We start from the raw sequence: 14,547 nt of genomic DNA on the forward strand, positions 1-14,547 counted from the left end.
GTGTGGCTGAAATAGCCGAATCCACTCATTTCAAGGGGTGTCCACATATACACACACACACACACACACACTGTAGTGTATCTAGCAACAATGACAAGAAGCTGCCACGTGGGGAATGTAGGTGGCTCGTTTCAGCTAGTTTCATCTTGTTCTTGATACCATGTCTTGTTTTGACTGATGTCACGTCTATGGTAATATGGCTCACAGTCGCTGGCTAGGGAACCAAAAACTAACAATGTATTTGAGAGTGCTCATCGTGTACATTTATGTTTTCAATAAACATTAGAGATTAAATATTGTCTACATGTTGTCAACACTAAGCCAACCTAGACAGTTTTGCCCCATAGTTGAGCATGCATCTGTTTTGTTGCTAAACAACAAACCCGTCTATAGCCTGTCATGAAAATGATAAGCACTACAGAGTAATCAAAACCTAGGCATGAACACACCCAACAGAAACCAAGGCTACATGTGTTTCTGCCAACAGTTAGACCCAACGACATAATTATGTCAGATAGTGGCATAAGCTTTTTATGTGGTCTGTCTGCATATGCCTAGTGCCTGTGCAGAATCCGAAGGCTTTACCCATTCATATAGAATATCCATCTAGCCTATGGCTCTTGCTTAACCCATTGCCTGTCACCAAGGACATTGAACACTTACATAATGAATGTAGAGGTTAGCAGCACTCACAAATATAGTGCAGTGGCTATTTCTTATTTTTTTTAGGCTATTTCATAACAGCAGTGTCAAGGATAGAACAGCGCAGACAATTCACAAAAAAAAGTTGGCTGAAATATTCTAGCTTTGTGGACAGCTAACAAAGCCTTTGTGACCAAAATATGTGTCCTTCAGGCTGATGTTACGAAATAAAATGTAAGCTATTCTATGTGTGCTGGCCCAACCATCTTTATTCAATATGTGGAGCAGAAGCATTCACTAACAAAGCCTTTGTTGATGAGAAATATTGGTTGACAAAGTAGCTAAACGATTGTTGTGTCAATTGATGTGAAATCTGTGTCGTTTCATCTGAAAAAAACACAAGAAAGGATTGACACCCACCATCTCATAGTTTTTTATTATTTTGTAGACATTTACTGCATTGATTACTAGGAAAATAAGCATTGCGCTGCACCTGCCACAAAACCTGCTAAATTGTGTACACGACCAATAAAATTGTATTAGATCTCAGATTGTACTGAAATAATTTCTGCAAGAAACATAAGACTAGCATTCTTGCAACATTATTTTGTTGAAATATAATTTCTCTCTGGTAAATTAGGCTAAATGATTGCACCCAAACTGGCCATTTTAAATTAAAGGATTCATATAATTTTCAGTAAATATTAAAGTACATAATATCTGATTTGGATCAACAAAAATGTCTAATAGATATGTTTCCATCCAGTTGACGACAGATTGATGTGAATATTCTAAAATCCGTATAAAGAATTTTACTGCCACCAAAATATCTCACCATGTAGAATGTCTGCATTACCAAAAATTCCTGTTTCCATCACAGCGTTTTTTTTATTTTTTATACAGTATGATGTGGATGGAAACGTGGTTAATCAAATCAAACTTTGTCACATGCGCCAAATACAACAAGTTTGGACTTAACCGTGAAATGCTTACTTACAAGCCCTTTACCAATAGTGCAGTTCAAGAAGAGTTAATAAAATATTTACCAAATAAAGCTAAATAATATAAAACACAATAACATAACAATAACGAGGCTATATACAGGGGGTACCGGTACGGAGTCAGTGTGCGGGGGTACAGGTTAGAGGTAAGTTGTAAATGTAGGTAGGGGTGAAGTGACTATGAATAGATAATAAAACAGCGAGTAGCAGCAGTGTACAAAACAAATGTAGGGGGGGGGGTCAATGTAATAGTCCGGTGGCCATTTGATTAGTTGTTCAGCAGTCTTATGGCTTGGGGGTAGAAGCTGCTAAAGAGCCTTTTGGTGATGAATCTGGGCAGGTGAACACCACTGGTTGGAGCAGAAGGTGCTGCAGTGGGCTTGCTGTAGCTAGCAAGCTCCTGGATGAGCAGCTCCCTGAAGGCTAGCTGTGAGATGGGGGGGCTGTCCACAGCTCTTGGCCATTTCCTTCTGGATATTGAAGGAATTCACCACAGCAATGTCAATGAAATGATAGAAAAATGTTTTGTATCATTTCATGGTCTTGTGAAGAACATTGTATCAGCACATCTGACAGGTCCACACCTCCCATGCTCTTGTTGTAGTCCTTCACAGCAGCTGGAATGGGGAGATTTTTTGTGGTCCATGCCCCGGCACTGTCCTTCACACGCCTGATGACGTGATCTCCACTGTGTCTATTGTGTCTATATATTGACAAATCCACAGTTTCCACTTTTTACCAATCACTTGGTCGAAAAAAATAGACCACTCTTGGTCGACCAAGAGGGGGGAAACAGCCCAAAAGTCAATGGTACTTATATTAACACGCAAACAGAACTGATTCTGTAGACTTGTGGATACTGGAGCACATGACCACCTTTCTGGTATCCATCCACTTCACAAACAGCAGGCCATCTTCACGGATCCATCGCATGGTACCCCGCTCAACCCACTTAGGCATGTCGTTCACCTTGGTCTTGGTACGAATGGTGCCACAAGCCCACACCTCCCGCTTCCTCAGCTCTGTAAACAGGGTAGGGCTTGTGTAGAAGTTGTCCACAAACAGTTTGTAGCCCTTCCTCAGCAGTTGAAAATCCAATAACTCCATAACGGAATCATAACTCAGTCCAAAACCGGTAGCAAAACTGTTTTTCCCCTCATAAACAAAAAAATTGCAAGTGTAGGCACACACAGAATCAGCCAAAACAAACAGCTTGTAACCCCATTTGGTTGGTTTGTTACGCATGTAATGTTTGAGGCTGATTCTGGCCTTTGAGGCTACCATCCTCTCATCGATGGACAGGTTCTGGGCGGGCTGAAAATACTGTAAGTCTTGCAGGCATCAACGATGCTGGGGTAGAGAGGTTTTATTTTACAGAGCCTATGAAACCTTGGTGTGCCTCTCTTCTTGTCATTCTCCCCATCAATTTCTGGGTCACTGATGTGAAGCGCCCGTGAGATAGTCAGAAACCTTTTACAAGACATGACAGTCATGGGGAAAGGCAGTTGATAGAGAGCTGACGTTTTCCAGTAGTCCCTTAGAGTTTTCAACCCCATGTAAATGACCATTGAAAAGTAGCAGAAAATGTCTGACATGGAAATGGTCTTCCATGCCTCTTTCTTTCCTGCCTGCTTCTTAGCCCCGTACTTATTGGTGTTCAACACCAGAGAATCAACAACTGATGAGTTGAAAAACAGTTGGAAAAGTTGAAGGGGGCTGTACTTTGCAGTCATGTCTAGTTGAGGTCCTGGCTGCCTTTTGGGTCTAAAAACTGGTGGATTTGGTTCCACATCATCTTCTAACACAGAGTGCCAACGACCCTCTGGCCCTCTGTCTGCAGGTTTCACTCTTCCCCACCTCCTCTTCTTTGTCACTGACTTCACATCTCTAGATGGCCAGGTAGGTGTGGAGCCGGAGACAGCGGGGGTCCGGCTGGATGAACCAGCTTCAGAGGGAGATGGACACCTAGACATTGGCGGCTCATAATCAGAATCACTGCCACTGTGAAAGATTACAAAAATCAGTAACAATACTTTCACGTATGAGCCCTGTATCAACACGTAAAATAAACACATATATATATATATATATAAACACATATATATACATATATATATATATATTAGAGAGAGTACAGGGAACATAATCACTATGGTGAAGTGCTGTTCCATTCCATGTTTATGTAAAATAAATGTAAAAAAATATATCTCACACACACACAGTATTGCCAATGTGTACTTTACACATTTCATTACAGATGATATTTTTATATATTGCAAATTAAAAAATTAAAGAATCTCAAATGAATAATTTTTCATATTAATTTCAAACAATGACATTAGAACTTACCAATCCAGCATGGCATCCTCGCCGTGCAGCAACATTTCTTCTGCCTGGGAGTCGAAACTAGCAAAACTAGCTTCGCTGAAAGATTCATCTTTCTGAAGAAACTCGGTCTCGCTGTCTCGATCAATTTCCTCTATAATTTGGGTTAAATCTGTATACCTAGACTTTGTTTTAGCTTTTCCTGATTTATTCACCATAATTTAAATATATAAACTTGTTGAAAATGCTACTGAATATGTACTGCTATGCATAACACTCATGGCTCCGTCAAGTAGGATTTGCAATGGCGAATTAACCTATTTTACCCCATAGTTTACGACAAAGGCTGGTCTTTCGAACGTATAACCATTACATATTGCCGTTTACCTTAGCTCATTGGCCATCTTCCAAGCTAGATTTCAAGATGATCAGTGGTCATTGGGCCAAAATACAGTCAATCAACGATAGACTGGTCCTACCATTGGTGCGCAATGAGGTCATTGATTGGTGTCTTCAAATCGGTTTGTTTCGGTCAATACATCCTGGGAAAATAACCATCATGTATGGTTGTGTTAGTAACAACCAGAGGATTGCAATGAAACCAAACATGACTGGATAAACGTTTGTTTAGTGTGTGTAATTACCACGAACGCTTCGTCCAAAGTTGAATGAGATGGAAATCACGACGCAACCGGTTTACAAATGTTTTGTGTTAGGCTATAAAAATGTATTTTATCAAACAAAACTAACATTCACTGTGTAGTTAGGACACTTGGCATTGCCACCAGAGGAAGATCTTCAATGGTAAGCAATGTATTTTATTATTTCTGACTTTCGTGACGCTAATGCATGGTAGTAATACTTGTGTGTGTGTGTGTGTGTGTATGGGGTGCCATCCTCAGTAAATCGCATGTTTGCTTTGGCAGTAAACCTTTTTGAAATCTGACACAGCGGCTGGATTAATAAGACATTCATCTTTTAAATTATGTAAGATACATGTATTTACAAGGATGTTGAATACAACGAATGGTGTATTTAAAATGTTAGCTTTCTGCAGTTTCACCGGATGTGGGGCCCTAAGAAATCAGAAAAATGCTCACCCAGAGGCAGCGCTTCTAGAAGCCGAGGACTTTAACGCAGGGAAACTTAAATCTGTTTTACCTCATTTCTGTCAGCATGTATAATGTGCAACCGGGGGGGGGGGGTGGACCACCTTTACTCCACACACAGAGACATCTACAAAGCTCTACCTCGCCCTCCATTTGGCAAATCTGACCATAACAAATCTAATTCCCGCTTATGGGGCGGCAGGTAGCCTGGTGGTTAGAGCGTTGGACTAGTAACCGAGAGGTTGTAAGATCAAATCCCCAAGCTGACAAGGTAAAAATCTGTCGTTCTGCCCCTGAACAAGGCAGTTAACCCACTGTTCCTAGGCCATCATTGAAAATAAGAATTTGTTCTTAACTGACTTGCATAGTTAAATAAAGGTAAATTACAAGCAAAAACTAAAGCAGGAAGTACCAGTGATTCGCTCAATAAGGAAGTGGTCAGAGGACACAGATGCTAAGCTAAAGGACTGTTTTGCTAGCACAGACTGGAATATGTTCTGGGGTTGTTCCAATGGCATAAGTCACTGGCTTCATAAATAAGTGCGTCGATGACGTCGTCCCCACAGTGACCGTACGTACATACCCCAACCAGAAACCATGGATTACAGGCAACATCCGCATTGAGCTAAAGGGTAGAGCTTACGGTTTCAAGGAGCGGGACTCTAACCCGGACACTTATAAGAAATCCTGCTATTCCCGCCAACTAACCATTAAACAGTCAAAGCGTCAATACAGGCCTAAGATTGAATCGTACTACACCGGCTCAGATGTGGCATGGCTGTCGGATCGGTATTTGCATACCGCCCCGATAGATCCACAGATGATGCAATCTCTATTGCACTCCACACTGCCCTTTCCCATCTGGACAAAAGGAACACCTACATGAGAATGCTATTTATTGACTACAGCTCAGCATTCAACACCATAGTGCCCTCAAAGCTTATCACTAAGCTAAGGATCCTGGGACTAAACACCTCCCTCTGCAACTGGATCCTGGACCTGGACTTCGACGGGCCGCCCCCGGGTGGTATGGGTACGTAACAAAGCACATATGCCACGCTGATCCTCAACACAGGAGCCCCTCAGGGGTGCGTGCGCTGTCCCCTCCTGTACTCCCTGTTCACCCATTACTGCATGGCCAAGTACGACTCCAACACAATCATTAAGTTTGCTGACGGCACAACAGTGCCGATCACTGACAATGATGAGACTGACCTCCTCCCTATAGGCTGAGACCTGGCAGTGTGGTGCCAGGATAACAACCTCTCCCTCAACGTGATCAAGAAAAAAAGAGATGATTGTGGACTACAAAAAAAAGGAGGGCCGAGCACACCCCCATTCTCATTGACAGGGCTGTAGTGGAATAGGTTGAAAGCTTCAAGTTCCTTGGTGTCCACATCACCAACAAACTATCATGGTCCAAACACACCAAGACAGTTGTGAAGAGGGCACGCCTACTCCCCCTCCGAAGACTGAAAAGATTTGGCACGGGTCCTCACATGCTCAAAAAGTTCTACAGCTGCACCATCGAGAGCTGGTTGCATCACCGCCTTGTATGGCAACTGCTCGGCCTCTGACCGAAAGGCACTACAGAGGGTAGTGTGTACGGCCCAGTACACCAAGCTTCCTGCCATCCAGGACCTCTATACCAGTCGGTTTCATAGGAAGACCCAAGAAATTGCCAAGGACTCCAGCCACCCTAGTCATAGATTGTTCTCTCTACTACCGCACGGCAAGCGGTACCGGAGCGCCTAGTTTAGGTCAAAAAGGCTTCTTAATTAACAGATTCAACCCCCAAGCCATAAGACTCTTGAACAGTTACTCAAATGACTACCCTGACTATTTGCATTGTCCCCACACCCCATTTTTACACTGCTGCTACTCTGTTTATTATCCATGCATAGTCACTTGACCTCTACGTACATATTACCTCGCCTAACCGGTACCCCCACAAATTGACTCTGTACCGGTACCCCCTGTATTTTAGCCTCGCTACTATTATTTTATTGTTGCTCCTTAATTATTTGTTATATTTCTATTTTTCTTAACTGCATTGTTGGTTAAGAGCTTGTAAGTAAGCATTTCACTGTAAGGTCCACACCTGCTGTATTTGGCACATGTGACATCAAATTGATTTATTCTAAAGTGGATTAAATATTAGGTCTGGTCTGGGCCAATTGAGGAAAGTCTCTGAATTAGCATATGAATCCTATAATTTAAAAATTGCCAATTTGTGTGGAATCAATTACCTTAATTTATCAGAGATGAAATTATATTTCAACCAAATTTAGCAGGAATGCTAATCTTGTCTCTTTCTAATTACAGATACAATCTGAGATGGTGGGCTTCGTGGATGGCTGAAATGACATGGAAAGACCCATCTTCAATTGGTTCACAGAACTCCATCCCTCTGTGCACATTGTGGAATGGCTCCGAGGAGGGTTTATTCCCTATGGTAGACTATAGGTTCGTAAATCACATTATGGAAATTACATATAGACCTATTCACATCTCAGTACACTGATAGGCATGGACCAGATGAGATCTAACCATGCAAAATAACATTACTCATTTATGAACCTATGACATATTACAGCAGAAAACGAGATCATGTTTCTGATCATGTCCCTGCTTTTCTCTCCTCTAGTCATCCATTACAAGACAAGCTACACAAGGATGCTTGTGCTGGAGCATTTGTGCTCTCTGTACATTGAAGGTATGTGTGGATGAGCCGTTCTCAGCTCTGCCCATCAGTGGACAAATGGAGCCCATCACCATTCCTCATACAGATGGGATGCTTTGTTTCCACGAGCCTACTCCGTAAATTGGATCGCGATTAAGATTAAACACGTTATGGCTTCGTTAACTATAACCTTCTCATCTCTAGACTACATCTCCTATCCATCCGTTAAAAATAAAAATAAACTCCCTGCACAATTTTAGAATTGGAAATCGAGATAATGACTATACTGTGACAAGGTAATTTTGCTATAGCAAAGCTTCAAATGGAGAAACTGAAAAATATATACATTGATGCCTCGGGCAACTACTCGTGGGTTACAATGTCAACGTAGGCTACATGCGCCTCCAGTATCCATGGATGCATCAGCAGGCACGTAGAGTATGTTTGGTAGGCTAAGTAATCATTCCTTGTTAGTCAATTATCAGAAACACCACGTATTGAATCGATACGTCTCCAATATTATGTAACAAATCGTATGCTTTGAATCTGGTAAACGGGTCATTCGGTAGTCAGTTATTTGCAACAGTGTATCTAACGTTAAATAGCCTAGGGGCTTAGCCTAGGCTACATATTGATATTCCTACGTGAGTCCTTATCAATAATTTACTATTTAGACATTTTAGATGATAATGTGCTCTTTGGACTAATGTCTTCAGATAACTTATTTTGTTGTATTCGACAAGTGCTATGACGAGCTTTTTAGATCTCTAGAGACACACATCCTCAGCAACGGAGCCGGTGCATTGTATGATCCAATGTCGCCACCCTATCACGCTTCCATGATAATTATCTGGACATTGTATCACATTGTATCAAGTATAAAACTGTCACGTTTTCAACAGCTCATATGTGCCGATCCTATTCATTCGGTTCGCTTTGCTCGTCCTATGACTCAAACAACTGTGTTGACAAAAAATATATACAGGACACATCGACTTCACCAAGTACAGAAAGAGCAATTGTCCAGTCTCTCTTTTGCTAGACAACATATCAGCTTCAACACAACGGGATATAAATGACTGGCCATGGCACCCCCTAGTCCTAAACTATAGGCAACTGAGGCCATTTTCGTGCAAGTGACTTTTTATTCGTGCTCTCACCCGCCTGGTCATTTGCTTGACAATAAACATTCCTGGCAGCTCGGTTCCCCATGACCTGCGCCATGTTTGAAAACACAATTTTTTAAAACAAAAACCAAGTGTGAAAATCTAACTTGAATCATAATTCTGTGTCTATATACGGCAGTGTCTGCATCACTTACCGATTGATATGTGAATTCCTGCTCCAAGAAACATGACCAAAAATATGAAATAACAGCGTATTGTATCCATTGTCATAACAAATTACTCTGGGCAATTTCTTACCAACTTCTGTATTCTTTGCTTGGAGGAAAAAAAATGGTCTGATTGCCAACAACGCGAAAATACCCCGCCCACATGGAACTCCCCCAACCGCCCTTAACCCCTCTCTCATACCCAACCCCTTCTCACACTGGGCGTGTTCAAGCATGCAGACGGTAGTCGAAAATCAGTGAATGAAGTCAGGGGAGGTGCATCTGCGACAGCCGAAAGTCGAACACTGTAGTGGTTTCCCAACAGCAAGGCTCAGATTAACATGGCAGCGTCAACATACGCTACATGATCAAACGTATGTGGACACCTGCTCATCTAACACATCATTCCAAGATCATGGGCATTAATATGGAGTTGGTCCCCCCTTTGCTGCTATAATATCCTACACTATTCTGGGAAGGCTTTCCACTAGAATGTTCCACTGGAACAGTGTTGTGGGGATTTGCCTCCATTCAGCCACAAGAGCATTAGTGAAGTTGGGCACGGATGTTGGGCGATTAGACCTGGCTCGCAGTCGGTGTTCCAATTCATCCCAAAGGTGTTTGATGGAGTTGATGGAGCTCTATGCAGGCAGTCAAGTTCTTCCACACCGATCTCGACTAAACCATTTCTGTATGGATCTCGCTTTGTGTACAGGCACCACTTCTAAATAAATAATCTCGAAATAACATGATTAAATATTTATCCAGCTGACAAAATATGGCTGCATCCCACTCCTAAATGAAACCCTATGTCCTATATAGTTCAAGTCCTTTGACCAGGGCCCATAGGGCTCAGGCAGTACATCTGCCTGCACTCCCAGGTGAGCAATAAGGTAATTGTCAATCAAAACACTATTACTGAGCTCAATGTAGACAGAGAATAAAACCTGAATACAGAATGTCCTGACAGCTTGCCTTCTTCCTCAAGAGACAAAAGCTATTGAACAGAGAGAAACTAGAGTACAGAACATGATGAAAAGTAACACCAAGCAGGGAGCAGTCAAAATATTCTGTCCTTCACTCTATTTTAATATTTAGAGACAAGGAAAGTTATTCTCAGCCCACCATTGAAGTGAAGGGGGAGGGGGAGAAGGCCAGATACATTACATGATCAAAAGTATGTGGACACCAGCTTGTCGTGTTCAATGAGTTTCAGGTCAGGGCTCTTTGCAGGCCAGTCAAGTTATTCCTCACCGATCTTGACAAACCATTTATTTTTGGAGCTCGCATTGTGCACTGTAATGCTGAAACAGGAAAGGGCCTTTCCCAAACTGTTGCCACAAAGTTGGAAGCACAGAATCATCTAGAATGTCATTGTATGCTGTAGTGTTAAGATTTCCCTTAAATGGAACTAAGGGTTTTAGCCCAAACCATGAAAACCAGCCCCAGACAATTATTCCTCCTCCACCAAACTTTACAGCTGGCACTATGCCTTGGGACAGGTAACATTATCCTGGCATCCGCCAAACCTAGATTTGTGCGTTGGACTGCCAGATGGTGAAGCGTGATTCATGCCTCCAGAGAACACATTTCCACTGCTCCAGAGTCCAATGGCGGCGAGCTTTACTCCCCTCCAGCCAACACTTGGCATTGCGCACAGCTCTAAAGAAAGTTGACAACCTGACTTGTTGGAAGTCATTGAGAAAGTCACTGAGCTGAGAAAGTCACTACTGCCAATGTTTGTCTATGGTGTGTGCTCGATTTTATACACCTGTAAGCAACGAGTGTGGCTGAAATAGCTGAATCCAATAGTTCAAAGGGGTGTCCAAATACTTTTGTATATGATGTATTGTTTGTAAAAGTTTCTGTATAAACATCTAAATAAACTTTTCTATACCCCATATCAAACTGAAAACACAAAAAATGTTTTTTACCCACTTTTTCATGGTATCCAATTGTTAGTAATTACTATCTTGTCGCTACAACATGGCCTCCGAAACACAGCCCAACCAAGCCACACTGACTGCGCTAGGCCAATTGTACGTCGCCCCACGGACCTACCGGTAGCGGCCGGCTGCGACACAGCCTGGAGAACCCAGAGTCTCTGGTGGCACAGCTGCAATGCAGTGCCCTAGACCCCTGCGCCACCCCGGAGGCCCAATATGTGCACAATTAATTGGTTAGAAAGAGGTCTCAAATATAATTTTCAATTCTATCCCGATCATGTTTCAGTCCCATCTATGTTCATGTTCGAGTGGGTCAAACAAAAACACCCTAATGTTTGGTTGACAAATATTGCCTCCAACAATGCAAGTGAGGGCTGCATTCATGGTGCAGTTAGTGAGAATAGAGAGGAAGAGGTGAAGCGAGAGGGATAACTGGGCCCAAAATCTTTCTTCTCCAGCAGGTGGCGATTTTTCATATTTTTTTTATGGAGGTCAATGAGAGAGAGTGTCTAATTTGGTTAATGGGGAATTTCAAGCTGGAGGAATCTGGGCATGTTTTCATCATGTCTGAGGCGTGCCTACGTCAGTGAGATGTGTTTCACACATAATTGCCCAGAAGTAGGGAAGTTCTGGGCTTCGCGCGCTGAATGATACACCCTTTGACGGCTTCTAGTCTATTGATATGGGGGTGTGATCTGAAAATAAATGTAGTACTGCTTTGTGGCATTGCGCAAAGCCTGAGACAACCAAGTGTGGATAGTTCAAATCAAATTGTTGGTCACATCCACACTAGCATCTGCAAAATATGTGTATGTAGCCAAATTAATGACTAATTTAGTGACCTTAAGTCATCAATCAAGAACAATGGAGGGGTGAAAACCCGCAGACACACTGCCCTCCGTAGAATGAGTTTGACACCTGTGCTCTATGTGATATTGATAACGCTATACGTTTTTGTGTGAGTAGATATGTTGTCCTAGTTCAGTAGAGCCATTGAACGTCTTTCAGCAATGTTTCTATCCCTGAATTCATTGCTAAATATACAAGCTGACACATTATTTCCAGTCTCTGAAAGACTACAACTCGTGTGGGGCGGTGCTTGGTGCTCTGGCCACATCCTCCCCCGAGGCAGGCTTTTTAAAAAGGGAGGCAGACATTAACGACACAATCCTTTGGGCAAAACTGAAAGAACTGACGCAATGGCGTCAAGTGATTCCACCCAACGAATTTGACGATAGACCATTTTTTTATGTTCTATTAGCTACATGGTGACATTCAACCATTGATGTTTCAACCGGAATATAGGAAAGAGGATTAGAAAGAAATACTGGGATTTAGCTATATCCGATGCCAGCACCAAGAGGGCTAGCTAAGTAAGTTATTTTTCCTGAAAGCCACCTAGCTAGTTAGATCACTTTAGTTTATCTACTGAAACCTATTTTGTGTATTGCTGGCTAACATACTGTGTTTCAGTGGAGGGAAATCAAAAAACAATTGTTTGCTAACTTAGATAGCTAGCTAGACTAGCAAGCTAGCTAAGTTAGCTAAACAACTACAGGTAACCATATCTATGACTAAAAATAGAAGAGGTTGTACAATCGGAGCTCTATTGTATTTCGATAGTAAAACATATTTTTAGTCTTAGATATAGCTACTAAACAGCAAGCTACAACGTTACAACCAGCTACCTAAAGCTAGGTTTACCAACAAACATTAGCACATGACTAGAGTTGGCTGGTTGGTTAGCCTGGCGCCGGCTAATTTATGTACCATGCCTCACGTTTAACTTGTTAGCAAACGTTTATTAACATCCGCAACTGTAAATCTACTAGCTAGTTATGTAGCATAATTGCCGAGTTTTGAGATTGGTTATGATTATGACCGTGGATGCATTTCAATCTCACAAAATTATAGGCATGACGCAAGATAAGATTCCAAACAGATGTAAATAACAATGTTTGGATATCCAGTAAACTAGCTAGCTAAGTTTACTAGCTAATAGTGATAAGATACAATAACAATTTACGGTTGTAAATCTCTAAAACTGATAAACTGGTCTTACTATAAAAATATGTGCCTAAGCATGCCTGATAGACATGGCTGTAGCTAAAAATTTATTTTACTAAACTAAAATGTATTCTATATTTTTGGTGGTGGCAGCATCATGCAGTGGGGATGTTTTTCAGTGGTAGGGACTGGGAGACTAGTCCTAGTGCGTTGGTGAGTCCAAACGGCATGACCAGGTACTCAGTGTCCACTGGCAGGGTCTTGAGCTTCCCCACAAAGAAGAATCCTGCACCAGCAGGAGAGGCAGAAGGACAAACACTCCCAACAGCCAGAGAGTCCTCGATGTACTCCTCCATGGACTTGGTCTCAGGACCAGACAGGGAATTTAGCCGGCCTCGAGGCAGTGTGGTGCCCGGGAGGAGGTCAATAGCACAATCGGCAGGACGATGTGGAGGAAGTGAGGTAGCACGAGCCTTGCTGAAAGCCTCCAGGAGGTCATGGTATTCTGCGCGAATGGCAGAGCGATCTGAGGCTGTACTCAATCCTGAAGGCAGACATTCCGGGGAAGGCTAGAGCAGGTCCGCCTCCAACCCTTCGGGACCATTCAGAAGGCGACACGACAAGACTCTACCTACAATATTCCATGTATAAAAACTGCTGTAACCTTTGTCTAAGCCCTTTTTCAGCTGACTCCTTACTGAGTCATATGACTAAGTCCGTGCACGTTAAACTGCAGGACAAGATATCTTTTGACTCAATAAACTGCCATTTTGCTACAACTGAAATCCACTCTGTCCAGCGTCCATGATTTGGTCTCGTTGTCCTGTATTTGAACATCAACACTATGTAATGCCCTACAGCACCACAATATGGACAACAATTAGAGCTTAGCCTGCGTGAACTTTCCCTAGGCGATAATCTCTCTCTTCCCAGTTGCATAGGTTCCGGTGTATCCGACTCACCTGTCATCGATGATTCTCGAGGGAGCTCGGGTGGCCTCGGATCCTCTCGGAAAAACGGCTTTTGGGGACTTCCGGATTCCTTTGGAGGTGAGTGAGCAGCAGCAAATGGATGAGTGTGACCTAGGCCAGACCTCTCACTCCACGTCCATCAATCCGAATGGTGAGGGCGATGAGGGAATCGAGGTCCACCAGAAACTTTCAAGCAGCTAGCTCATCTTTTATCACCTCTGATAATCCGTGAAGGAAGGTATCGAATAGGGACTCCGGATTCCAGACACTCTCGGCGGCCAACGTGCGAAAGTCTTGCCGTAATTCAAGTAGTTCAGGCCACCTCTCTCCCGGATACCGGAGAATCGGAAACCTTCCTCACCTCTGTCATGAAGTCTTCCAAATCACGACAAATAGCGGATTGATGCTCCCAAACTGCTGTAGCCCAGGGGAGCGCCCTTCCCGACATTAGCGTAATAATATACACTATCTTCAACCAATCCAAAGGGAACGAAGATGGCTGCAGCTCAAAAATGAGGAATGAGCCATAA

At 42.7% G+C, this 14,547-nt stretch overlaps 1 protein-coding gene and 1 long non-coding RNA gene across 2 annotated transcripts in view; one reads left to right on the forward strand and one right to left on the reverse strand.

Moving 5' to 3' along the window:
* The window catches only part of LOC109875264 (TGF-beta receptor type-1), a 51,309-nt gene extending 42,078 nt beyond the window's left edge, over nt 1-9,231 (reverse strand). Inside the window, exon 1 of the mRNA XM_020467550.2 lies at nt 9,082-9,231. Within this exon, the coding sequence (XP_020323139.1) occupies nt 9,082-9,157 (76 nt within the window). The 5' untranslated portion in view covers nt 9,158-9,231. The remainder of the gene's footprint in view (nt 1-9,081) is intronic.
* A 2,920-nt stretch (nt 9,232-12,151) lies between these two features.
* LOC109875028 (uncharacterized) lies at nt 12,152-13,831 on the forward strand. The gene is made up of 2 exons (XR_002252774.2): nt 12,152-12,412; nt 13,200-13,831. It is a non-coding gene; the product is annotated as an uncharacterized LOC109875028 (long non-coding RNA).
* The last annotated feature ends 716 nt before the right edge of the window (nt 13,832-14,547 follow it).

This window comes from Oncorhynchus kisutch, linkage group LG30 (assembly GCF_002021735.2).
Source record: "Oncorhynchus kisutch isolate 150728-3 linkage group LG30, Okis_V2, whole genome shotgun sequence".
Taxonomy (NCBI): Eukaryota; Metazoa; Chordata; class Actinopteri; order Salmoniformes; family Salmonidae; genus Oncorhynchus; species Oncorhynchus kisutch.